Source organism: Limulus polyphemus, unplaced genomic scaffold (genome assembly GCF_000517525.1).
Source record: "Limulus polyphemus unplaced genomic scaffold, Limulus_polyphemus-2.1.2 Scaffold83, whole genome shotgun sequence".
NCBI lineage: Eukaryota > Metazoa > Arthropoda > Merostomata > Xiphosura > Limulidae > Limulus > Limulus polyphemus.
Genome location: NW_013665693.1, coordinates 1048716 through 1074238, shown reverse-complemented (window position 1 = coordinate 1074238; position 25523 = coordinate 1048716). Strand labels below are relative to the sequence as shown.

General features: G+C 30.7%; 2 protein-coding genes across 12 annotated transcripts in view; one reads left to right on the top strand and one right to left on the bottom strand.

The window, feature by feature from the left end:
- Nucleotides 1-6842, top strand: part of LOC106467890 (ubiquitin carboxyl-terminal hydrolase 20-like) — a 43576-nt gene extending 36734 nt beyond the window's left edge. For all 7 annotated transcript variants that reach the window (XM_022396786.1, XM_013928277.2, XM_022396770.1 and 4 more), the window contains 6 exons: nt 335-416; nt 2053-2161; nt 3621-3723; nt 3980-4048; nt 4316-4579; nt 6555-6842. In XM_022396786.1, the coding sequence (XP_022252494.1) occupies nt 335-416; nt 2053-2161; nt 3621-3723; nt 3980-4048; nt 4316-4579; nt 6555-6649 (722 nt within the window). In that variant the 3' untranslated portion in view covers nt 6650-6842. The remainder of the gene's footprint in view (nt 1-334; nt 417-2052; nt 2162-3620; nt 3724-3979; nt 4049-4315; nt 4580-6554) is intronic.
- A 1560-nt stretch (nt 6843-8402) lies between these two features.
- The window catches only part of LOC106467879, a 36649-nt gene continuing 19528 nt past the window's right edge, over nt 8403-25523 (bottom strand). For all 5 annotated transcript variants that reach the window (XM_022396801.1, XM_022396816.1, XM_022396797.1 and 2 more), the window contains 10 exons: nt 23759-23908; nt 23213-23308; nt 19174-19325; nt 18908-19006; nt 17953-18077; nt 16321-16469; nt 15906-15953; nt 12351-12544; nt 11455-11693; nt 8403-9910 (listed from right to left, as the gene is read on the bottom strand). In XM_022396801.1, coding sequence (XP_022252509.1) covers nt 11474-11693; nt 12351-12544; nt 15906-15953; nt 16321-16469; nt 17953-18077; nt 18908-19006; nt 19174-19325; nt 23213-23308; nt 23759-23908 — 1233 coding nt within the window. In that variant the 3' untranslated portion in view covers nt 8403-9910; nt 11455-11473. The remainder of the gene's footprint in view (nt 9911-11454; nt 11694-12350; nt 12545-15905; nt 15954-16320; nt 16470-17952; nt 18078-18907; nt 19007-19173; nt 19326-23212; nt 23309-23758; nt 23909-25523) is intronic.

Here is a 25523-nt window from a genome sequence, read left to right as displayed (position 1 = left end):
GCAGCCAAAACATAGGATATAAACTAATTAGTAACTAATAATTATAAAATATTTCTAACTAATTAATTATTAGTTTTAGTTGATCGTGTAAGTTACTAACTGTGACAATGATATTGAATCACCACAACCTTACTATAAGTAGTTAAAAGTTTTTGTGGTCGAGTGAGAGGAGAAGCATGATAAACTTACTTTTAATCAATATTTTATTCTCTGTTTGGCCAAATAATGATGAAAAAGTACAGTAAAAAGGTTAATAGTTTTATATAAAATTACAAATTGTAATGTTTTTGAGTATTTGAAAACTACATCAATTACAAATATATATAACTTTTAGGTGTACATCCAAGCAAGGCATCTTTTGTGGAGGAGCTGTGTACAGTCTTATCTCAGTCTGTTTGGGAATACCTGCATGATACGTGAGTTTTATTTCTTTTGAGAAGAAATATTATTAGAACAGAAATTATTTTTTTATGGACAGTAACTGCCTTAAGAATTTTGACTCTGACATATGTGTTTGAAACTATACTGATACGTACTTCAGGCCCTAGTGAGCAGTACTTCTTCTAATGTTTAGCATTTAGGGCTGCAGATCAAAGGGTCATTCAGATCATGTAAGTATGTTATAAAAATGACAAACAATCCTGTAATGCTGTTCAAAAACTGAACAAAGCCTCTGTGGCAACAGGTGCTGTTGGTTGGCTGTGACTACATGTGCATGACGTGCTGTTCGGGTTAAAGTTTCATTTCCATTTTAGGATTAGTGTGAAGCTCCAAATGCTGTTAAGGTTGAAAATTTCCCAACATCCCGACAGTAACTGTTAATAAAACATTCTGTGATGACTTTACTAACTAAAAGTTCCTTATTATACCAAAAAATATGTATTATACAAATATACATATGTGCTGTTATGTACAAATACCTGTTTTTAATAATATTGTTGTATATGTTTATATAAATATACACGCTTTCTTCCACTGTCTACGTGACAGCAGTCTTTGTTTTTCTGTTTTCAATTTTAATATAACTCACTGAAAATTTTAACAGAAGTAGATATCACTTAAAGGTATGTCTCTTTTCTTTTTCACTCTAACCTACACTTAGAATACAGTTGCATACAAAAGAAGTAATATAATTCTGAAACATGCAAATAATTGTTTTTCTCCATAACTGTGAATAATTTGTGTACTTATTTACAAGTTACTGATTTGCTTTATTTCATAGAAAAATTTACATAATTGGTCTTATATGCTTATCTTTATTATGGTATATTTAGTTCTTGTTTATTTGTTTACTTTTGACTGTTTTAATTTTATTTCCTTTTTCTGTAGCACTTCCTGGTGGGTATTTAAAAACAAAGGACTTAAATAATTTGATATTTTCTCATCGCTCTATAAACTTTTCTATAATCAATTGATTTTAAAATCTTTATTTTTATTAATTTTATTAATACAGGATTGCCATGGTTTTAATAAAACTACTTCAACTTGCAATCTGAAGGCCCCAGGTTCGAATCGCCTTCACTGAACATGCTTACCTTTTCAGCTGTGGGGGTGTTATAATATGATAGTCAATCCCACTATTCGTCAGTAAAAGAGTAGCTTAAGAGTTGATTAGCTTCCTTCCCTCTAGTCTATCACTGCTAAATTAGGGATGGCTAGCACAGATAGCCCTCGTGTAGCTTTGCATGAAATTCAAACCAAAAACAAAACTACTGAAATTACTAAATTGTCAACCAAAGAAGAATCATTATTGTGAAAACTCAGTATTTTAATTACAATGCTATTAAGAAAAATTTATTAAAGTGTTGTTCTTTTATATATACTGGCCTGATATTTTAAAGTTTTATTGTTTGTTCTTTCTTTCAGCTATCTTTGATTCACATCTCAGGGATAAAAGGAAACTCATTGTTTATGCGATAAAGCCTTGAATTCAAGAGTAAAATCATGATTTTTATTCTCATCCTTGTAAAAGTTTTGTCAAATTAAATTTTCTTACGTAGGACATTTTCTAACAACGTTTTCATTACCATGTTTTATTCTGTTGATATGTAGTTTTGGAGGAGGTCCAGCCTGCACTCATCTATATGTGTGTCCTTGCTGTTTGGCAGATCAAGAAAGCTTAGATCGTCGACGTACACAAGAACATGATACTTTTGTAGCTGTAAGTGAGAATTTCATAATATTCCTTTAAAAGAAACCTTTTTTGCCAAAATAAAATTATGGAAAATATACACAAGTGAACTACAGTTTGTGCTCTCATTATGACACTATTTGCATGTGTGTAATTGGTTGAGTTTTAAAAACTAGTTATTACTTCGTATAACCATGAAAAGTTTGTTTTTTCATCATATACCAAGAGCTTTCTCACTGACATTACTTGTGTTTAAAGCTCTCCAAAATGTGGGAGATTTAATCACAAGGAGTATTATTTCCACTACAGATTTTGATTTGCCATGTGTGAATGTAAAAGAAATGGGTTGTATCTGTGCTGGCTCAAGTTAAAGTGTGGCTTCTCTCATGTTTACACATGGTACTTACAGATTTTCAGCACTGATAGAAAATGTTTTGAACAACCAAAACGTTTGTATAAGAAGATTCTTGGTTTTGTTAAGCATAAATGACACTACAAAGTTTTTTTTTCCTTGGAATTTTTAATGTTTAATTGGAAAGGTTTTTACTTGTAATTTAATGTAAACATTTCTGTTATTTATGCAGAATCATTTATGAACAATGTTACTGTTAGAAAAGGCAGAAAAATATAATATATTCAACAAAACATACTCTTCAAATTAAAAAATAGCATCACAATCAAAGAACCAGACAACCTTAGACAATAATAGAGCAACATAAAATAAAGAGAAAAACATGAAAAGCATCTTTATTTTTTAACAAATATGTACATAAATGCAGAATATATATATATATATATATTTGTTAATGTTATATAAAAAAATGTTTGGACTAGTAAGATCATTTGGGTGTGGTAGAGTTTATGGCATAACTTAAAACACTGTATTATTTTATTGTGGTTATCTGTTGAACATAACTTTAAAATAGTTAAAACATTGTTCCTAAAAAATCCTGAAAGAAAGTATATCACTTTGTTTTTCGTTAAACACAAATTTATACGATGCACTTTCTGTGCTCTGCCCACTACAGCTATCCAAACTTGTTGTTTTTTTGTGCATCATAAACTATTAAACTGTTGGTTTTTTTTGTGTCATAAACTATTAAACTGTTGGTTTTTTTGTGTCATAAACTATTAAACTGTTGGTTTTTTTTCGTCATAAACTGTTAAACTTTTTTTTGTGTGTCATAAACTGTTGAGTCACTAATGTACATCATCACTTTGATTTTTGACTAAAGCAGTTGCATGCTAGTTCACTTCTCTTAGGTTTGATGTTTGCATTGCATTTTTGAACTGGTATTTAAAGAATCCCATTTGACCCATACCTGATTAAAAATAATAATAAAATCTAAAATGAGAGAAACATAATGTCAAAATATCTTTAATAATTTATGATAGAACTTGTTTAGATTAGTCTAAAATTTCTCTATTAAATGTGCTACATTGCAGTCATGTCATATACTTTATCTTACCTAAAATATTCTAACTTCAGTTAAACAAGGAGTTTCAAGCTTTAGAGTCCCCATCTGTAGTATATGCCATCAGCATGAGTTGGTTTAAACAGTGGGAAAGTTTTGTTCGGGCTAAAGAGAACGGTAGGTACAAGACTATCTTCTTTCCTTTTAACATAAGGGTTATAGATTCGTCATTAGGTTCTACTGTTTTCTGAAGATGTAAGTTGTTTATATTTCTTTTTTAATACCATTTAAGTTTCTGTAATGAAATTTGTAACTTTAATGTTGTTTGTAAAAAATTTTTGTTCAGTTGCTTATAATTTTAAGAACATCTAACTTAATTGATTTTTTTTATGAACTTAATACTGTATAATGAATATTTTAATGGGTTTTTCAGAACCACCTGGTCCAGTTGATAATTCTTCAGTTTGTGTGATGAGGAATAACCAACCTACTTTAAAATCAGGTAAGCCGTAATTAGTCTTGCACTGTTAGTTTTATGTGTTGAAATTCTTACAAGTAGTTTGAATGGTATTACAGGTTACTTTGTAATGAATAAATTAAACACAGTGCTCATTAACCACATAAGTTATTATAATACATATAAGCTACACAATAAAGATAAAAGCAAAATAACAAAAAATAAGGCATATTTAAAAGTTCTGATCTTTATTAATATTATACTGTAATGTTATTTCTAGCATGTGTCTGTGTTTTTTCTTTCCTTATACAGGTTCAGATTACGGTTCCCTGTCAGAAGAGATGTGGAGGTTCCTTTACAACATATATGGTGGAGGTCCTGATATCATTCTTCAACAGAATATTCCAACGATGTCAACAACATCACAACCTACTATTTCCCGTCCTATGGGTTCAGGATCAATGACTGGGGTATACAGCTCCCCATCTCTCTCAACCAAAACAACCATATCTAATCAGATGGTTCATACAGGGTCAGCACCTTCCTTGAATACTTTGACCACTGTTAGACCCTCAGGTAAGTGACCTGTAATCTTTCTCAATCAAATAAACTACCTGTGGCTAAGTGTCCTGTACAGGATTAACTCCCTTTTTGAATAAATCATACATTAATCACTGTCAAGCCATTAGATAAGTGAATCCATTCTCCTTCTTAACCTGAGAAACTACACCTACCCAAATATTTCTCGCAGGTTTAGATAAACTGACCACTAGTGACCTACTGAGTTCATTCTTTTGAGCTACATTACCTACAAGTACAAGGATTCAACCTCTTTGAACATTGGTAACAGTTCAGCCCTCAGTGCTGAACAGTAAATCTGGTCAGTGCTTAGCATGAGGTCATCTCTCATTGTTAACAACTGTCCTGTCTTCAACTTTTTTATTTCAATGCAAGTAACTTGTAGGCACGATATGATCCTTTGGCAAATGTTTAGGCAAAAAATTTTTAATGTTTTGTTGCAATCGGATGTCTTAATATTAGTCTGAAGATGGAATTGCCTACTTTTGTATACTTCCACATCTATTAATATCTTGGTCATTGTTTATACTGTGGTCTTGGTGACATGGTGAATCTGATCAATTTTTAAGAGTGAAAGGGGTAATGGTAAAAGGAATTTCTGGATATGATGAGTGGGTAAAAGGTGTTCAAATCAATAACACACACAACTTCTAATTTGATATTGAAGAAATTCACAAAAATGAATTTATACTCTCTAGACTTTTCCCAGTTTATTATTTTCTGTCAGAAGAACTTTAACATTAGTCAGTTTGTCCGTACACTTTTCCTGAGCACTCTGATGGCCATTATCTGGTTCTTGAGTAAGATAGTCTTGTTAGTTAATCAAGTGTTTGGATTTATTGTAATAAAATCATGTTATTTGCAGCTGATTAAAATAAGAATTTGTCTTTGGAAGCATAAGTTGAGTTTTAATGTTTATGATTTCTTTTCTTAGAAAAATCAGAAATTTATATACATTGTTTCAAAAAACGTTTCATGAATATTATTCTAAGCATTCACTGCAGTGTCCAGAAATTAGCCAATAAAAAAAGGATGTTATATGAAATACTAATTTTAGGAAACAATTTTAACCCTTTCTAGTTTCACCTTGCTTAAGAAAAAGTTGCATAATTTGGTTCACTTTTTCTATAATTTTTTACCCTTTTTGAAATGCTTAAAAAGCACACAAAATACTTTTATTAACTGATGTATTATTGTAGAAGAAAATTTCCATAGTTTAAAAACAAATACAAGTTAACATGAAAACATTTTAAGGAATAAAAAGAAAATCTAAAGAAACTATACAAAAAATTCACAGATCTGTGGTTTGTTCCTAACTATTCTGAATTTCCCATATCATTTCATTCTCTCTACACTGATGTCAATTCTTTATAACCTGCTCTATCCAGTGATAGTTAAACTTTCTCTGTAGCTGTTTTCAAAGGTGATCTTCATTACATCACATCTTGCTGTAATAATATAAATGTTGATCACAGAGAGAGAGAAACAAGACTTGGTTAATTATATTCTTAGGAAATAAAAACTTCTTATTTGGGAGAAGCAAAACAATTTGAAAAAAAAAAAATATATACATTGTTTACACTCTAGACTCTTTGGAGTAGTGCAGAAATGTTAATTTGAACTCTCTATTTTTCTTTGTAGATCACACTAAATAAATGTTCCAAAATATCAATTCCAGAATATTTTTTGAATAAACAATTGTTGAAATAATTATTCTTCTTACTTATATTTAGAAATTTGATATACAGATGTGCAATCTATGTGTGAAAAGTGCTCACTGGCTCCCAAATAAGGTTAAGAATGTTTCAGTAAGATGTTAACTGTTTGATTACTTCATTAAGTAGCTCAGCATATAAAAATTATGATACTTTTGAAGATCCAAAAATTACCATTTGGGCTGTACACATTTCTTTTTTATTTCAGTAATCACTTGTTTCCTGATAATAAAAAAAACTTTTTTGTTTGTTAATAGGCAAAAAGAAAAATCTTGGCAATGTTTCGCATCCCGTACAAGACACTGTGGATATGGAAACAACAGATAAACCTGATGATACAAAAAATGTTTAATATGATAGTGTTTGAAAATTTACATTTTAATTTATCTACTAAATTAATTACTTAAGCCAATGTTGCAAGACAGGACTATCCAGAATGATTATATGTCACATTAACACACTTGAAATCATTTTTTAAACAGTATACCAGCTTATCAAATATAACGATAAAAAATGTCACTTTTTCGGATTTAAATTTTTTTATCCCCTGTGTAAATGCCACTAATAAATCCCATGTAAGATAAATTAAACTTCTTTGGATACCTCCAATTTGTTATGTGAAATCAGAATCAAACTCGGCATAATTTCAGTTTGGGTATAATGGATCTATTTATAAATGTGTATGAAATTAAGAGATATTTCTTCATAAAAAGCAGTTCTCATTAAGAATACTTTCTACACATTTGTAAGCTTTTTGGAATCTTTACTTTTATAGTGTGAAAAAAGATACTAAAAGAAGTATTTTGTAATTGTTATGTATGTGTGTGTGTGTGTATATATATATAAACCACTATATTTTATATAAGTGGTTTTTAATTATACTATTCAACCTTAAGAATATTTTTTTCCTATTATTCAGTCTTAAACTTAATTAAAAAATATAAAATAATCAAATCTAAGTAGTTTCTTCACGAACATTATTTATAATAATCTGTTTTGAGTAACTTTATATTTTTGTTCATGTGATATGTATTGCAAACCAAATGCCAGTTACACTTTTTCAATGGATGTTTGAAAATAATCACGTGCAACTGTAACTTGTAAATATTTGTTGTATCTGTAAATATGAATGAACAAACGTGTAGTATAGACCCACATTCCCTTTTGTTAAGTTGGTAGCCAACATACTGAAGTTAATAATGACCTAACTTAACAAAATTTGGAACATATCTAGACGTTCCTCTACTAATCAGTGGATATGATTTGAGAACTTGTTAAAAAAAAAAAAACATTGGAATATTAACATTGTCTTTTGTGCCTGCTAACAAGTGTTCTGGATATGTCCATGTAGAACATATTTTATGAACCTTTAAACCGATCACTTTGTTGTTGTTTTATTAAAACAATATTTTGAAACTCGGTGTTTTTAGATTTTTTTTGCTAAAATTAACTGTTCTTTCATGGGCTATCATAATGTTAATCTTGTGACTTAACTGACAAAGTTGCCATCCTAAGTTCCCATGAGCAAATACCTTCTCAATCTTGTGTTACTGTAATTTTTTTTGGGGGGGGGCTTGTTTTGAATACAAAAATATTTTTTTAGCATAAAGCAGTAAAAGAATATATTAGTAATTTACTATTTTAACATGCATGTTATAATATAATTCTGTACATAGAGCTCAAAAGTGTATTTTAATTCCATTATTATTGTGATTCACCTTTCCCCTGTTTTTCTTGAAAATATAGTCCAATAAAATTATATTTCATACTTTTAGGCACTACGATTGAAGATTTCAATTAGCTCTCTCAACAACGAGTTGATCAAATTAACTGACCTCATAAGAGCTTCCTCACTATATGTATCTTCACAAAATTTGGCAGCATTTTTTTCTTTTAAATTAAGAAATTAAAGCATATATAATATTAAAATTTGAATTATAAACTATGTCATAATACCAATTCCATTGACATAAGTAATAACATTAAAGTTATATAATAAAATTTTGAAAATGACTAAAAGGTCATGACATGCACCCTTTAACCTGTCCGCAGCAAAAGAGTTAGCCAGAACAAACCTAGGCTTAACCATTTGCATTTTAGCAACAAAAATTACAATATAATTTTAATCTATATATTCAATGAATATACATGTACCATATAGTGAAGTTAACATTTCAACTTCCTTTTTTTGATTGCAGAACTAAAATGATCAGAATATTCCACTATAATTGAATTGGATCATTATTGGGAAAACAAATACTGTACAAGAGTCTGAAAAGCAAAATGATTCAGAAAATTAATATTCAAGGCTCACCTAAAATCAGAAATTCCAATATTTTATATAATTTTGTTAATGTTAAACTAAAATATCATATGAAGTTACAACCAGAATTGTTACTTTCACTTTTTAAATATGTCTGTGTGTGTATATATATACACACACACACACACACACAATATACAATGATAAAACATTACACTTCTATCCAAGTAGCTGGTTTGTTTTTTGGTTTTTTTTCACCATGCAAGCTATCTCAAAATATAATAGCTTGTTTACTATTAATAACATTTATAATTGGAGAGGGGGGGCATATACTACTTGCAAAGTAAGTCGTCCATTTTTAAAACTAATTTTTATGTACAATGGGTTAAAATAACATTTTTCAAAACAAATATACTATTATTAAAAAATGAAGTTAAGCACCTTAGGTTTTAATTGTATGTACATTATGGTATCTATATATATATGTAGGTTCATTAGTAATTTGTTGCACTTTCTAGTTAAAAACTTCATTCAATACCAATTTCCAAAAAAATACAATATTTTCTCAGAAGATAAAATATCAACGCTTTCTGAAGTTTTTTTTGGTTGTTTCACCAAATTGAAGCAACTTCACTTGTCATTTACAATTAATTATACAAATGACCTATTATGCCAATCCTAGGGCATGTCGTACTTTTTATGGGGCACTGGGAAAATAATAATTGCCAAATCCAGGGCAATTATTAATAAAAATGAACATAGCATAATGGGTCAAATTATGAACTTTTGCAGAAAAACTTATTCTGTAAAAAGTAAATAAACTAAGCTTTTTTGCTATCCTCAAAATTAAACCATATATAATTTACTATATAATTTAAATTACTTTGATAAAAATTGCAAAAAATATGATTGTATGGTCTGTTAAATTCTTTGAAATTTATATAACTATTTGTGGAAATACACATACACACAACAAAAAACTTAACACTACAATACTAGCGATATCCCAGCATTAAAAGCTCAAACAAGATGTGAAATAACTGCTGACATATTAGCAACAGTGAAATGTCAACATTACTGGTTATTTAAAAAGAATATTTCATCTACATTCCATTTTACCTATTAATACCTTTTTTTTTAAAAATTCATGAAGCAATCTTAAAATACCAACAAGAAAATGTCTAGGTTAAAAAATGATCAGTCTGTTATATTAAACATTTCACATACATTGTATAAGTTAAGGTTTATAACCCAGCAAGTTATAAATTGCTTTCAAATGACGGCTTCAGCTGTTTCAATAGACCGATCCTTTTCTTCTAATTCTCTGGAGAGTAATTTGTTTCTACAAGACTGTAGAAAATGATAAACAATTATAAAAAATGTAATAGTAATTGAGTTTTTTACAAAACATTATATATTTTATAATAGTCTATCTTCTCCATCTCAAGAAAGCATTAAGTCAAAAGTTAAAGAAAATGAAAAGTAGAGAAGTGTGTGTTCACCCAATTTTTAGAAGCAAAGACTGATAAAAAATGAAGAGTGAGATATGCATGTTTGTAAGGGAAGCATCATAAATATTTCAATATCAGGTTTACTATCATAAAACAGTTGATATACATTGAGATGCAATGTTCTTGCAGTTTTGTTTTTAAGGCTTAAACACTCAAAAATAGTTTACAATGTGGCACTTGAGAAGTGTCGCACCGTAAAGTATAAAATATAAACCTAAGTCATTGTATAGACTTCCTGCAATCTGTTCCTTGATGCATGTTTCACCTGCTTTATATAAAACATAAAATTCATTGTAAAAAATATGTAATAATACGTTAACTGACGAAGCCCTTCCCTCAATACCAGGGCCCATCAAATGAGTTAAGTAAATTGTAATTATTATCAATTTTTATTTATGAAACTGATATTTTACTACACATACATTTTTTTTAATCACTAATATCCTTTGTTTTTTGTTCACTTGCTTTAAACAGTGGTTCTCAAACTTTTTCATTTGCAGAGCAAAAGACGCAGTAGGCCACCTTCTGGTCTTACCCACTCGCTTTCACTTACCATCACAAACATACTCATGAGGAAGAATGGCACTGCATTCATTGTGACTTGTATATTGGACTACACTTTGAGAACCACAGATTTTAAAGCAAATCTGAAATAATCCTCTTTTTTTAAATTTAAAAATTACATTTTAACACTGAACTAGGCTCTTATATTGACAAAGCTCAATCTTATACTTCTTGATCAGGATTTAAATATTCTTCATCATGGCAAATTTATATACAAATAAACAAGTCTGAAAGTATGATTTTAAACTGTACTGAGAAGGATACTCTACAGAATATTTCTCCATTTCATTAACTCTGTTAAACTGCCAAAGTATTTGATCTACATAGATTTATATATCACCCTACATCCAAAAATAATATCAGCCTAAATGACTAAAAGTAAGAGACCTGTAAAGCTATCTCGGGCAAAAAAATCTTCATCCCAGTACCTTAGTGCATTATTAACCCACTAATAAGGTTATGATTTGATTCTAATGTTTTGTGATATGTATGTTAGTGCAATTATTTTTTTGGTTAAATACTAATGCATGCTTTGAGCCTTAGATTAAAATTCTACAAGCTGCAATTATTTTATATCTATGTAGTGAATGAGGAATGTCTGAAAAAGACTATAGCACTTTTAATTTTTCTTTGTGGTTTTTCGTTTTCAAATACAAATGCAATTATAATTAGGTTTAAGATAATATGTAGCGTTTCTTATTGCATTAAAAAATCTTGTTCACAAAATCTAAACTGACTAGCTATTTACATACAATAATTTTTGCATTGTTTTTTTTTTTTAACTAGATAAAAAATATCAACAAATTACACAAAACTTACAGCATCAGATAGCTTCAACTTATATAGTTACTTCTGTTCCAACTGGATTTGACACTGTACTTAAGAGGGTTCTTTCAGAAGGAGTTCCAGTATCCATGTTGGACCGCAATTCGGTACAAATGACTACTTTAGTTTGTGGTCCCGATACTGCAGCAATACCCGTTGGCTTGTTTTCTAAGATACGAACTGTTGAGAATTTGGCTCGGTGATAAGCAGTCAAAAAACTAAACCCAAGGAGTCTGAATACACATTAAAACCTTCATCAGTTCTGATTTATTGAATAAAATTTAGCAAGTACAGAACATTAAAATACTGTAAGAATAAACATTAAGGTAATTCAGATTCGTGTGCCCAAAACTGTAAACCTTAAAGATGATATTCTTAATGCCTTAAAATATTTAACATTCAAACTTTTTAAAGTCATAATTTGTATTACATTTTTTCACCCTTTAAAAATTCCAATCACCACAAGGTCCAAACCATCACTGTAACCACCACAATTCAGAGACTTGGTACCTAATTTTAATTCCTACTATAGCTTTTAGTTAAATATACACATAATAATTATAGTTGAAGTTACCTTACCTTATATCAAAAACATAAAGAAACACTGTTGTAGAATCAAAAAAAGCAACAATATTGCTAACTGTTAGCTAGATTAGCAACAAATTAGCTGACATAAGTAAGAATGTAGATTTGTGGATTTTATAAAACTGCATAATTTACTATACATCAGTACATATTTATTAATTTTAGACCTGTAAACTTGAAATAAATTTCAGACAGGTCATAAATCTTCATGCAAATTGTCTCCAATATGCTAAGAGACAATTCTGATTATAGTCAATAAACATATAACAAGAAGAGGGATGATATTAGTAAGTACGTTTGCTAACCTTAAGCATATACACTGAACTAGTAGTGCTACTCCTACTGTTGCTGTCCGAACGGCAACAGTGTTGAACATCTTCACCAACAGACAGGCTCCTCCAACGGTGGTACACATGAGTGCAACAACAGCAGATGTCTGCAGCCAGTGAATTTTGGTAAGTCCTCTAGGTAAGTGGAGAGTTCCACGTTCAAGCTTGTACTGGACATAAATAATTATAATAATTCAAACAAGACATTTGTCAAATAAACTTTAAAAAAAAAATCCCACTGGAAATGACAAGCAAGTCAGTATCTTGTTGATGGCATACCTACTGCTTTAAACTTTCATCTTATAAATAAGTAACATGCTCAAAACTAGTTTCAAAGTCATTACACATTAATATAATGTTTAAAACCCTCTCTCAAAACCCTTATTTCAAATAAATACCTAAAAAAAGAAAAGCCATTCAGTAAGGCAAAGTAAACAGTGAAAAAGGTACAATTAAGCTGTTCCAGCCCAACTGAATAAAATTGACTACTTCTGACCTTGCATTAATAGAAATTAACAACTCACAAATGTCACCGTATCTATAGCATACATTTCAAAAATAAAGAAACATAACCATTGGACATTTTAAAATATGAATTTTATTTTTATCAATTTGCAATTCATATTGAAATAAAAACTGTTACATAATGTGGGTTATACTACAACGTTAGGTATTAGATCCGTGACGACAAGCATGAAAGCCGCTTTACATGCATGCTCATATGGCAACAATTATATATATAGGCATAATGACTTCATGCTCTTGTCCACATAATCTAAAGCAGCATATCCCCAACTGTGTTCCGTGAAACCCTTGGGTTCCTGACAATATATCCAGGGATTCCACTAGAAAATTTTGTGTAGTCAGAGTAAAAGAGCAGGCCAGGTATAGGTATGGCTTAAAAGCTTGTCAACCCACAAATCATACCACCCTGTATTCCCTTTGTCATTGGCTATTTCACTTATGGGCCGAGCCTAATTGATTACTCACTGTAAGTTAGCTGCTAGTGATAGTCATGTGCAGTGTTTCAAGGAAACGACAAGCTCGTCTTGAGCTTGTGAATACTTCATAACATGTCGGGGCTTGCAGTATTGCTCGTATTTGTGCATTATTGGTAAATCTATTGAGGAGAACCTGCTCTTAGGTGAATCTTTGGAAACAAACACAACTGGTGAAGAAATAATCAATTGCATTAACAATTTCATGAAAAGATATGAAATTAGTTTGGAAAAATGTGTTGATGTGTGAAGTAATGGCACTATGGCAATGGTTGGGAAAACAGCAGGTGCTGTAACACAGATCAAATCTGTAACACCGGGCTGCACCAGCAGTCACTGTGATCTCCACAGACAAGCACTATCCATTAAAAAGATGCCTACATCTCTCTTAAAGATGTGCTGGGTGGGTTAATGCAAATTATCAATTCTATTAAAATTTGACTACTGAAATCCAGACTACTTAGAATTCTGTGCAAAGAAATGGGTAGTCAGCACACAGCATTGCTTCGACGCACGGAGATGAGGTGGTTTTCATGAGGCAAAGTGCTTGTGAGACTTTTGAGCTTAGTTGTGAAGTATTGGTATTTTATGTGGATCACCAATTTCGACTATCAGACTGTTTGTTAAATACATTGTAGCTTCTGAGACTTGCATATCTTGTAGATATATTTAAAAAACTAAATGAAGTGAATATGTCATTGCAAGGAAATGATGTTACCATTTTTAGTGCAAAAGACAAAATTTCATCGATATTGTGGAAACTGGCATTTTGGAATTCATGCATAGAAAACAAGAATTTTGATTGCTTTCCAACATTGAATGATTTTTTTCACTCAGATTAATTCTGTCCCTAATGAAAATGTTTTCAGTGACAGTGCACAGCATCAGCATGACTTAAATTTCATTTTGTTGGAATATTTTCCTCCATCAAATGACTACAATGAATGTGTACACTTGGACTGACTAAGTAAAGTTTTTGTAAATTCACAGAGAAATCTCCAGTAAAAATATTAATTGAAAATATGCTTTTTTGTGTGTACAACAGTCTTGTGATGTTTACTAAAAGCCTGCAAAATTTTGTGAAGATACACTTACTACACTAAAAGTTATAGCATGTATAGTTTCATGGTTAAAAAGTCAGTCGAAAAGACCCAACCCGATGTTAGAGGGTTTACCCTTTCACTGCACAATTACTTTTCAGGTTGATTCCCAAAAAGTGTCAATTATCCACCAAAAAATAATAGTATGAATTTGACCCTTTGTATTACTTTTTCAATATTGAAAGAAACTTTTCTATATCTTGACAGTAATATTCCTTGAAAACCCTATTGGATAGTGAAAAATAATAATTTAAACAAAAAAATTGAGGAAAATTAGAAGAAAAGTGTTCTCCAGTAAATGGCATAAATATAGACAAAACTAGGTTAATAAGGGACCAAAATATAAAACAAATTATTTAGATAACAATATCCAAGATATAAAGAAGCTGTCATTATACAGATTCAACATGTGTTCCTGCAAAGTTGGCCACTTTGTAATGAAAATAAAATAGAAACATTCAGGTTTCATGGCATAGAACACAAATAGCAACACGCACATAGGTTTGGTGATTGTTTCAAGTACTGAGGATATTCCCACATGTCGCAGTAAAGGGAAATGTTTTTTGGTAGCCGTGGAGTAAATCCAAATTTTGCAGTCAGTGGATATAAATGTTTATTCGGATATATCCGAACTACACGGCAAAACAGCTAAATTGTAGAGCAGTGTTGTAAAGTACAATGTTCTAATTATTTTTTCTTTATGCCATCTACACTCAGAAGCTATGAACTGTTTTACCAAATATTCTATGATGTTTTACCCCACTGACTAGATGATAACATCAAGAGAGGGGTGAAAGCTTTTCAATTGTTAAAATTGTCTTAAGTAAGTTACAAATTTTGGATTGTTAAGATTAACAAATTATAAGATTATATTATACTATTTTAAAGTTACCATGTAGCGAAAAATTGTTAATCGTATAACTCAAAATGTAATCAAACTGCTACTAGCTTAAGGTAGTACGTTTGAACGTTTCATTGTTACAAACACAATTATGATCATGATCCATTAACTGAGTAAACAAAATAACAAAAAATACACAATAAAGTACGTACATGCGAACTGTGTCTCCTATCTTATACAAATGCACTAAGATCAGCATTTCTCAAACTGGGATCCCCAAGTCATTTCTGAACTTTCATAAAAATATTTTTTTTAAATATGATTTATATAATAAAAACATTTTTTGTAAAACTAAATTTATATGAATTAAAACATTTAACTTTGGAATACAGCTTTCCAGGTACACAGAATCTTTTTTTTTTCTTCAAAACCAAAACATCATCAACAGGTTAGGGAGTGTCTGGGAAAAAAATTCTAAATTAAATGGGATCTTTGGGTTACTAAAGCTTGATAACTGCTACACTAGATGATAAATAATACTACACATTTATTAAGGATCTTATGCAATTAAGTCATAAAGAACTAGACATACCTCTTCCTTACAAACTTTACAACTCATGTTGTCTGGGTTTTCTGATGACTGAAAAAATATTTCAAAGATTCAATATCATATAATAATATAAAGATGTATTAGTAGAAGCGAATTCATACAATTCTATATCGTGTTTTATAGGAATTACAAACTAATTATATATACAGCTCAATCTACAGTTAAAAATATACACTAAAAGATAAAACACGTCAATACTAAATACAACAAATTTATTTTAATCTACAAACACAACATTATTTTATTAAGTTATCAAATAGTTTTTAGACTATAACATTACATAATCATTTTATTTAGTGACAAAGTTAGGTATGTTGATAAACTTCTAAAACTTAGTTTAAGCAAGATATATCAAAGTAGAAATCAGGAAATAAATGATAGATCAAGAAAATATTACTTGCTCTAGCCATTTCTTTAAGCAATCATGATGAACAGCAGAAACATCCCCTTTACAAAGACAAGGCTGTATCAAAGGCCCTACATCTTGTCTCTCTGAATCATAGCAGATCCAACATTCACCCGGTTTCTCCAATGAATTATTCAGAGCTGCATCAGAATAAAATCAAACATATTTAAAGTTTACTGTCGTGCTTTAAAATTAGCATAACATGTTGAATAAATCTAAAAGTTTCATACTAACACCTTTAAATCTCAAACACAAATAATTTCTTCAATACAATAATGGAAAGATAAATACTGAATAAAACACTTTTACCAAGGTTTTTAATGAAGATAATAAAAAATATGACAAAACCTGTCTTCTTTTTCTCTCTCTTAGATGCTTTTAGAGAAAATGGCATTAAAACTTTTTTTTCTCTTTGTTTTTGATAGAGTATAATATTCCTTCAAATCAGTCAAATACAAATTATTAACATATTACAAGTTTCCTGAATTAACTTTTCATTAAAAATTGAGAAAGAAAATCAATAGTTGTTCTAATCTAAACTAACACACCAATAAAGTCTTTCAAACCTTTGACAAATAGATTAGTTGTGGACTAAATTTTGCATGCATCCTATCCCTTGCAACATGCAAGCCTATATATCATTTTAATTCTTAAATACCCAGGTACATTGATTCATTGCACCCATCACATTGTCTACTTTTTAATATTCAATTAAAAAAATCAGAACTGTAACATTGGTGGAAGTTGTTCATAAAAACCTTGTCTTCTAGCAATATCTCACCTAGTTAAGCTATCAATTTGTTTCTATCTTTATGCATGTCTGTACTAATATGGAAGGTGTATTTGCTTAAACAGTTGAAAAGAGCAGCTAAAAAAAGCTTTCATTACATGTTTAGATTACTAACTTATGACTTCTCAAACCTGAAATAAAGGGAATTTACACAATACCATAACAACCAAGATTGAGAAACGGTGATTGGATAATTTGATAAAATGACAATTGTACTGACATTACAAGGTTTCTAATTGTCAGAATTTTGTTCAAAACCATTTTGAATTTCCTGCTAGAGAAAAAATTTTCAGAAACACTAATGTTTTCATTCAAAACATGTTGAAATACTCCCAAGATTTTTTTTACATCTAAAATTAAATAAGAACTTTTATTAAATACATATCAACGCTAAGGTATGAGAATAATTTTACTATTATATTTTATTTATTTTATTACTTACAACTTTTAATTGAATGGTACAATTTTGCTCCCAGGCAACAGGTGCACCCAATTGGAAAATAACGGGTTAAAGGTTATCATTATAAAGACTGCTCCATCTTATTCTATGTCTAGCTACATAACTGTTGTTGTATTTAACAGATGTCTCGATACTTTGAAAAATATTTCAAAAAAGGAACCATTAAATTACAAGTCTTAAATATCTGAATACCTATATCAAATGTATCCATATTACAAGAATAACTCTTTTAGAACTTTTAATCTAAGTAATAATATACTAGCTTATATGAACACCTGTTGTAGACCATTTCTTTGCCATGAAATGTAGTCTTGTACAGACCTTACACTAGCACCCTTCAAAATCAGATCTTGCAATTGTCATTTCTACCCACCTGCTCTAACTACTACTTCTTTCGATGAAGATACCAAAGCTTCTTCTTCAGTTGGTTGAGCTGGTTTATCAGCTTCTAATTTCATTAAAATCTTTTTGGGATTCAAGATCCACAGCTGCTCTGGACTACAATCAGAGGTAAAAAAAAATAAAATATATCTTTACAGAGTTTAATAATGATGCAATTTCACATCCACTTTGTTTAGTTAAGCTCATTAAAAACTTGCAAATCTAAACAAATAAAAGGCACTTTAAATAATAACCAGGTCTAAACAAACTAAGCAGTTTATCTGGAAAAGTACATCAGGTTTCTCCTACCTTCAGGTACACACTATGGACAGTGTTTCAAGTTGTAAAAACTGATTATCATCATATTACATTATGCCTATTGGTTAGCTGGATTCACTTTCCAATTCAAAGAGTTTTTCCAGATCAGCTTTTCAAAGTTTTAAGACCAACTTCTCACATTTAAAAAAATTCTTAAATATGGTAGCTCAGTATACAAAACCATAAATGCAACTTACTACATGTAAAATGATGAATGGAAACTTTAAAGGTCACCTTTCTTAAACCTTCTAAAAGGTAAAGATGAAAAACTGACAATTACAGAGCTGGATAGTTCAGCTGTTGCACTCAGAAAAGTAAAGTTGAGTTTTATATAAGATGATATGCAGTTTTTTTTCCAGAATATATTCAAATTTACAAGACTTCTCCAGGTTTTTCCCAGACAAGTGGACGATTAATTTATGTTTCTGTGCCATTTGTACTTCCTAATACAGATAACTTAGAACTTGTATAAAATTGAAAGCTAAATTAAAAATGGAATTTATTTACTTAAAACAATTCTATCCAAGTTAAGCATAGAATACTTATAGATAACTATTAAACAGAAGACAACTTTTAAAATTAAAGATAAAAGAAAATCAGTATTGTAAACACTGATCATTAATCCTTACCTCACACAGTTCCACAAGACACATGGAAACCACAGAGCAACACCCATTTCTACAACTCGAAAAATCACATCATGACAATTGCGACTTAAAACAGGGACCCTAAAAAATATAGAACCATTATAACTTTTGTCAGGAAATTAGAGTATACTCTAATCACACTATTTATTGTGTTGTTTCCCCCTGCTTATTTTACAGAACAAGTACCCCCTTTTTTTTTTTCCAAATACATTTCCAACTTTATCTTGGACATTCTTGAAGTTACTTACTTATCTTTCCAAGAACTCCCAAGAGTGTCTGAGATAATAAAGGCAACAGTGATGAGAAGTAACACTCCTTGAGAAACAAGCCCCACCCTGGACTGATGAAGCTGTGAAGTGTTGGTGGGTGTTGTCGAATTCTGAACAAACCCTCCTCGAAGCTAGTTTTAAAAAAATTTGTATATAAAATATCGATTTTTTAAATTTGTGACTTAACTGATGGACTTTTATTGCTCTTTTTTTTTTCACAAAAATTGACTTATTACCTCTAATACAACATTTTAATGTAATATTTTAAATATCACTAAAATTCATCTCTTTCCTTACATAAAACCAGGGATGGATTAAGGTGAGGACTATTGGAGCTGTAGCAAGGCTAGACCTAGTCACAATTATTAAATGATAGGCCTCAGCCAATCAAATTCTCTTCACTCCACATTTTCATGACACTGTCAGTCAGGCTTCTCCCTCTTGGCTTGTGCCCAACACACAGTTTCTTATTTTATGATCAAGCAGTAAGCCTAGAATATGACTTGACATAAGTTCCTAGGCTAGATTGAAGCTATCTATACCTTTCGATTCTTCGTTCTCAAAGGCTTTGGAATTTGTTCAAGAAAAGAGCTCAATCATCTCTAACAAGGTAGGTAACAGTACTTTAAGCTTTTAGGATATATTGTATCAACTGTTTGTGTTTCTTGAACAGAGCTTGCAAATTGTTATCCCATAAAAAAAATACATAATTACTTGTAGGCTTACATTGGCCCATTTAACAGCTGTAAACAAATTGTTGACAACTTAATAAGTATTGTTAAGTCATTCAAGTACAAAAATCTTATAATTTTGAGTTAAGTACAGAAAATGATATGCAATCATTTATTACAAAATTATTAGTGGCATCTCTCTCTCACACACACATAAATACAAACAAGCACTAAAACACACAAGTATGCTTGTACATGCACACACATTAGTCATTAAGTGTTCATCCTATCTATTATACGGACAAACAAACCCAAGAGCAGTTGGGAAAAGCTACAGTCAAAGAAAAAGGAAGAAAAACGTTAGATAAAACTAGGAAGCTAACAGATTTATGGGCTTCATCCTTTAGTGTCGAAACCCTCACCAGCCAAAACAGTGGAAACAATAATTTATACACTAAATCTTTGAATGCTGATGACCATCAACATCATTATATCAAATTGAGCCCTTGTCCTCAATCAGAAAGTGACTAAAATATAACTGCTAACCAAGAATGTGAAAACAATCACATACAGACTACAACTCTAGATGTTGATGGCCGCCAACTTCATCAGATTGAATCGAGCCCCTACCAAAAGGAAGAAATCAATTATTGCAATGGAAATGAAGATACTAACCCATCTTTTACATTCAACACTGGGATATGGACACGAGTTTCTGAACAAAATGAGAGATTTGGTTTGTGTGTCGAGGATTACTGATTACCTCTTGTCAGTACATGGATGTGGATTTCAGAGCATCTACAAAGTCTATCCCAGGTTACAAGTATAAATGCCAATGCTCAAAGACTTTTTTTATTGCAAGCAACTGAATGGAAAATATGTTAAGAGAGACTAGCTTTCCTACTCGCCATTGATAGGAAACGTCTTCTGCATTACGTGCGAATGGTTTTCAACAGCAATGGAAACGTCTGCATTATATGCAAATTGTTTTCAACAGTAATGGAAACTTCTTTGCTAGCAACAACTGGTTGCTCTGACTGGAAACATGCTGCAAGAGACTTTAGTTGGCATGAAACAAGCTTACTGCATCAAATTTGTATCATCAAATTTATTATTTCTAAAACCAAAAGCAGACGAACCAACAAGAATTTAACATAGCAAATGGAGTCAGAGAAAAAATACTGACACCAAGTACTGGAGCATATTCTCTCAATCATAAAGTTTCTTTCATCCAGATGAAGCAATGAAGTAGTTGGTTCAGTGCATAAAGGCAATTACTTAGAAATACTGGAGCTATGGGCTGAGTATGATACATTTCTTGCAGAACACATTCAGAAACACACAAATAAGGAAAAAATATTATGTTTCATACTTATCCTCAACTGTATGTGATGAATTCATAGAAATCCTACACAAAGAAGTTCTAACAACCATTATCCAGGAAATCAGAACATCCAAGTATTACTCAGCATCTGTTGATTCTACTCCAGACATATCTCACATGGATCAACTGACAATAATCTTTAAATGTTCTAGATGATGGACCTGTAGAGATATTTGCCACATTCTTACAAACAGATAGTCACACAGAAGTTCTCATTAATTTCCTTGAAAACAATGATATAAGAATTCAAGATTGCCATTAGCAGTCTTACGACAATGCATCCAATATAAGTGGCAAATATTGGCATGCAAGCCTTGATCAAAGAGAAGAACCCCCCTAGTAGACTTTGTTCCCTGTTGTACTGAAGCTTGTTTATTCTTTGTCTTTGTGCAGAAGCTTTGTGTTTTTCTCAGCTTCAACCTGCCTGTGGAAGTGCCTACAGAATGCACTAAAAAAAAACAGTGTTCCTAACGATAAAAAGGTTATCAGACATAAGATGAAGCACCCATTCAGATGCAATTTGAGCCTTAAAAATGGGGTAAAAAGCCATAATGCAAGTCCTCACTTCCATTATAGACAATGATTCTGAAATGCCTCAAGTACACTTACAGTCATTTGTGGTAGAATTGGAACAACTAGAAACAGGTATAATGACTGAATTATGGACCATTATCCTGGAGAGGTTTCACAAGACAAGTCATTCATTATGAAACTTCAAAATGGATGTGAGTACAGCTCCTCATCTGCTAAAATCTCTCTAGACATTCATGCAGAATTACAAGATTCATTTCCCAAATATAAGGAAAAGCATAAACAACTGTCAGGATGCGAGACATATGAGGTCAAAAAATCAAGGAAAAGGAAGAGAAACATGCAAAGGGATGAAGGAGATGCTGAGGATAGTTATTTTTCACCCTCTATTCAATATAAAGTTCAGACTTTCTTAACAATAATTGACAAATTATCACTTGCACTAGGCAATAGAATAGTGGCATATGAAAATGTCAGTTGCAAATTTGGTTTCTATGAAACTTAGCATCCATGCCTACAGAAAGCCTCTGCAATTCCACCAAAAAACTGATTAGGATGGACTGATCCTACAGGCTTGGAGAGTTACATAAAGGATGAACTTGTTCAATTTGCCACCCTCTGCAAGGTATGGTTCATTGAAACACCATCAGAATCCAAAGAACAAAGTATGCTGAGAATGATATGCAACCAATCACTGAAATCAACTTTCCCAAACATTCTGATTATCTTAAGGATGTACCCATACTTCATGTCAAACAATTGCTTGGGAGAAAGATCATTCTCGATGCTAAAAAGAATAAAGAACACACTTCGATCAATAATGTGACAAGATATGCCAAATGCACTGGCACTTTTGTGCATAGAAAATGTCTTGTTTAGAATCATTTGACACCAAACAGATCATAAATGGTTTTGCTACAAAAAAAGAGCTAGGAAGACAGTCCTTTAACCAAATACAGATGACAGGATCTGCTGGGCATTTTATGTAAGTACCAGTGTGATCTAAGCATGTGTGTGTGTGTGTTTATGCATTTGTTTGTTTGTATGTGCATGTAAATGCACGAGTTGTTGAGTTTATGCACATGTGATTTCTTTCTGTCAATATGCTTTGTTATCAGAGTGCAAATTTTGTCTGTGTTAGAACACCACTTTTACTATTCAAGAAACATGTCTTATAAATCTGTGGGTAATTTTTCCCATTGTCTCCAAAAGTAAAAAGTATCTTGAGGTTTAGCTTTTACCTTAGTCTTTAGTCACGATCATAACAGGCCCAGTAGAAAAACTTAGCTCCAGGCTAGTCTGACCCTTAATCTGCCCCTGTATGACACAGTTATTCAAAAGTATTAGGAATCAACAGAAATGACACTAAAATCAAATTAAATTAAAACTATTCACTTCATTTAGAAAAGTAAGAGAAGAATCTTCATGTTACCTGAAAGTACATAAGTGTTCCATACACAAGAAAAAATATGACCACGATGAGCATGAGACCTGCATAAAGTCCATTGAACACGCCTGTGAAAAAATTCTGCAAGTACAGAGAACATGAAAACAGAGAAAAATTAGTGTTCATCATAATTTGTTGTCATTACTATTAAAGGAGCTTTTGTAGTTTTAAAACATGCAACAATGTTTAGGATAAGACAATTTGAGATCTACAATACTATTATAGCATCACATTGTGAGCTAATCAGAGTTTTCAGTAAATATACTACGTGACAGTAAAAAGTCTTACTGGTAAGCTAATGATGTTTTTAACTTTATCTTAATATTGCAGCATTACTCAATTACACACTTCCTAAATAAAGATTTTCTTATCTGGCAATTGTCCAACTAATCCTGAAAATTGTTTATGGTCAATCAGATAGAAAGCAAGGATCAAAAAATGAAAAATCTAGCCCTTTTTCATTGTTAATGTCACACCTGAGACACTATATTCTATAAAGAATGAGGACCATGAGATGATGTTAATTCTTACCTTTTCACTCTCACTTCGATCTTCTAGCTGAAGCAAGACCAGTTCAGTCATGAGTAAAGAATATGTAATGATGTTGAAAGCTAGGAAGCCAAAGAAAGATTTACTGAGAAAAGAAGGCCTATCCAAAGTTTTGTCCTGCAAGTGGAATACCTACCAAAAAACATGTAATAAATTTTTTCTTTACTGATATAAAGTAAATGGTAAATCCTTTTCACATACACATTCATGAATTTCTTAACTCTCTCACAACAGGTAGGTCAAAGTGACCTTTTAAAGAGTTACATTCAAAAGTTAATTAAAATACTTTATTAACAATATATATGGATAAATTAGGCAACAAAATGTAGTTAATAAATCAACTTTTAATATTATTTTAAATAATTATATTAATATTAATATTTAATATTATTTTTTTAATATTATTATATAAGTTCTATGTTCTTAATTTTATAATGAAATATTTAAAAAACTCTCAATCTCCCTTAGTATGAGAATTATGACATTTGTTCTCTAGATTCCCCTTCACTAATCTATTTACAACCCCTTCCTGAAATATGGAATTTACTATAAATTAATCATTATAATACAGATATTACTAAGACAAAGCCTAATGTTTCTAACCTTCTTTCATATTTGTTTACATAGTCATAAACTAGAAAATTAGACCCTCTTGCCATGCCCACCTGTTACATCCTCTTTCTCACAAATTGCCAATAATTCCTTCTGACATTTTATATTACATCATTTATAACCAATACAAAGGCAAAGTTTTAGTCTACTGAATGATGTATAATTCTACATTGTTTTCAGTATAGAGTATTATCAATTTCTTCTTTAGTTTGAAAGTTTATCTCATGGTATTCAGATCACGCAGCTAAGGGAATTAATTTAAGTCCCTCTGTTTAATGTCCTATTAAATTACAAAATTTATAGGACATTATTTCTTTGTATGTATTATTATGCTGTGTTCTTAAGGTATATTATTTAAGTAAATAAAAATTATCTAATGTACTAGTACCATCATTATAAAAAAAAGTAGGCTTAGATTTCATTGGCAACTAACAGCAAAAAAACAGAGATAAAATGTAATTACCATATTTCTTGTTTTTTCATTTATTTTTTTATTGTAGAAGTAACTAAAAATGTAAAAATTAGAAACTTAAGGTTATATTAGGTAAGGTAATGAAAAATAATAATAATAATCAAAATTCTTAATGAGGTATGCTCACAAGCAGCTCAAACATTACATCATTTAACCCTTTCCAGACGGGTCACAGGTGAAATGCCATGTCATTGCATTTTTTGACTCACATTCAAAATCTTATTAAACTAATATTTCACGAATTTATGTCAATAAGTTTGGTATCAAACTGTAGATTACAGTTCAAATTTTAGTAATATATATTACTCAATTTCTTAATTTAAAAGTAAATATTAAAAAAACACAGTTAAACATCAATTTTTGTGTGTCACATGATATGCTGAATGCAGCACTGGTTCAAATTAGATGTTTGTGATGTCAAAATACTAAGTCTATAGTTTCATACAAATTAGGAACTAAAATTACCAATATTCACAAGCTAGAATATAAAATAAGAACCTCGTATCTTTTCTATTTGCTAAGATATTGCTCATATAATAAATCAAACAGTGTTTGGATGCCATCTCTTTCTTTCAAACCAAGATTTCAAGGAAGTAGACTGTGTCTTTAGTCTGCTCGAAATTTCATATTTTTTAGACTAAAATACAGCTTAGTTACTAAGCT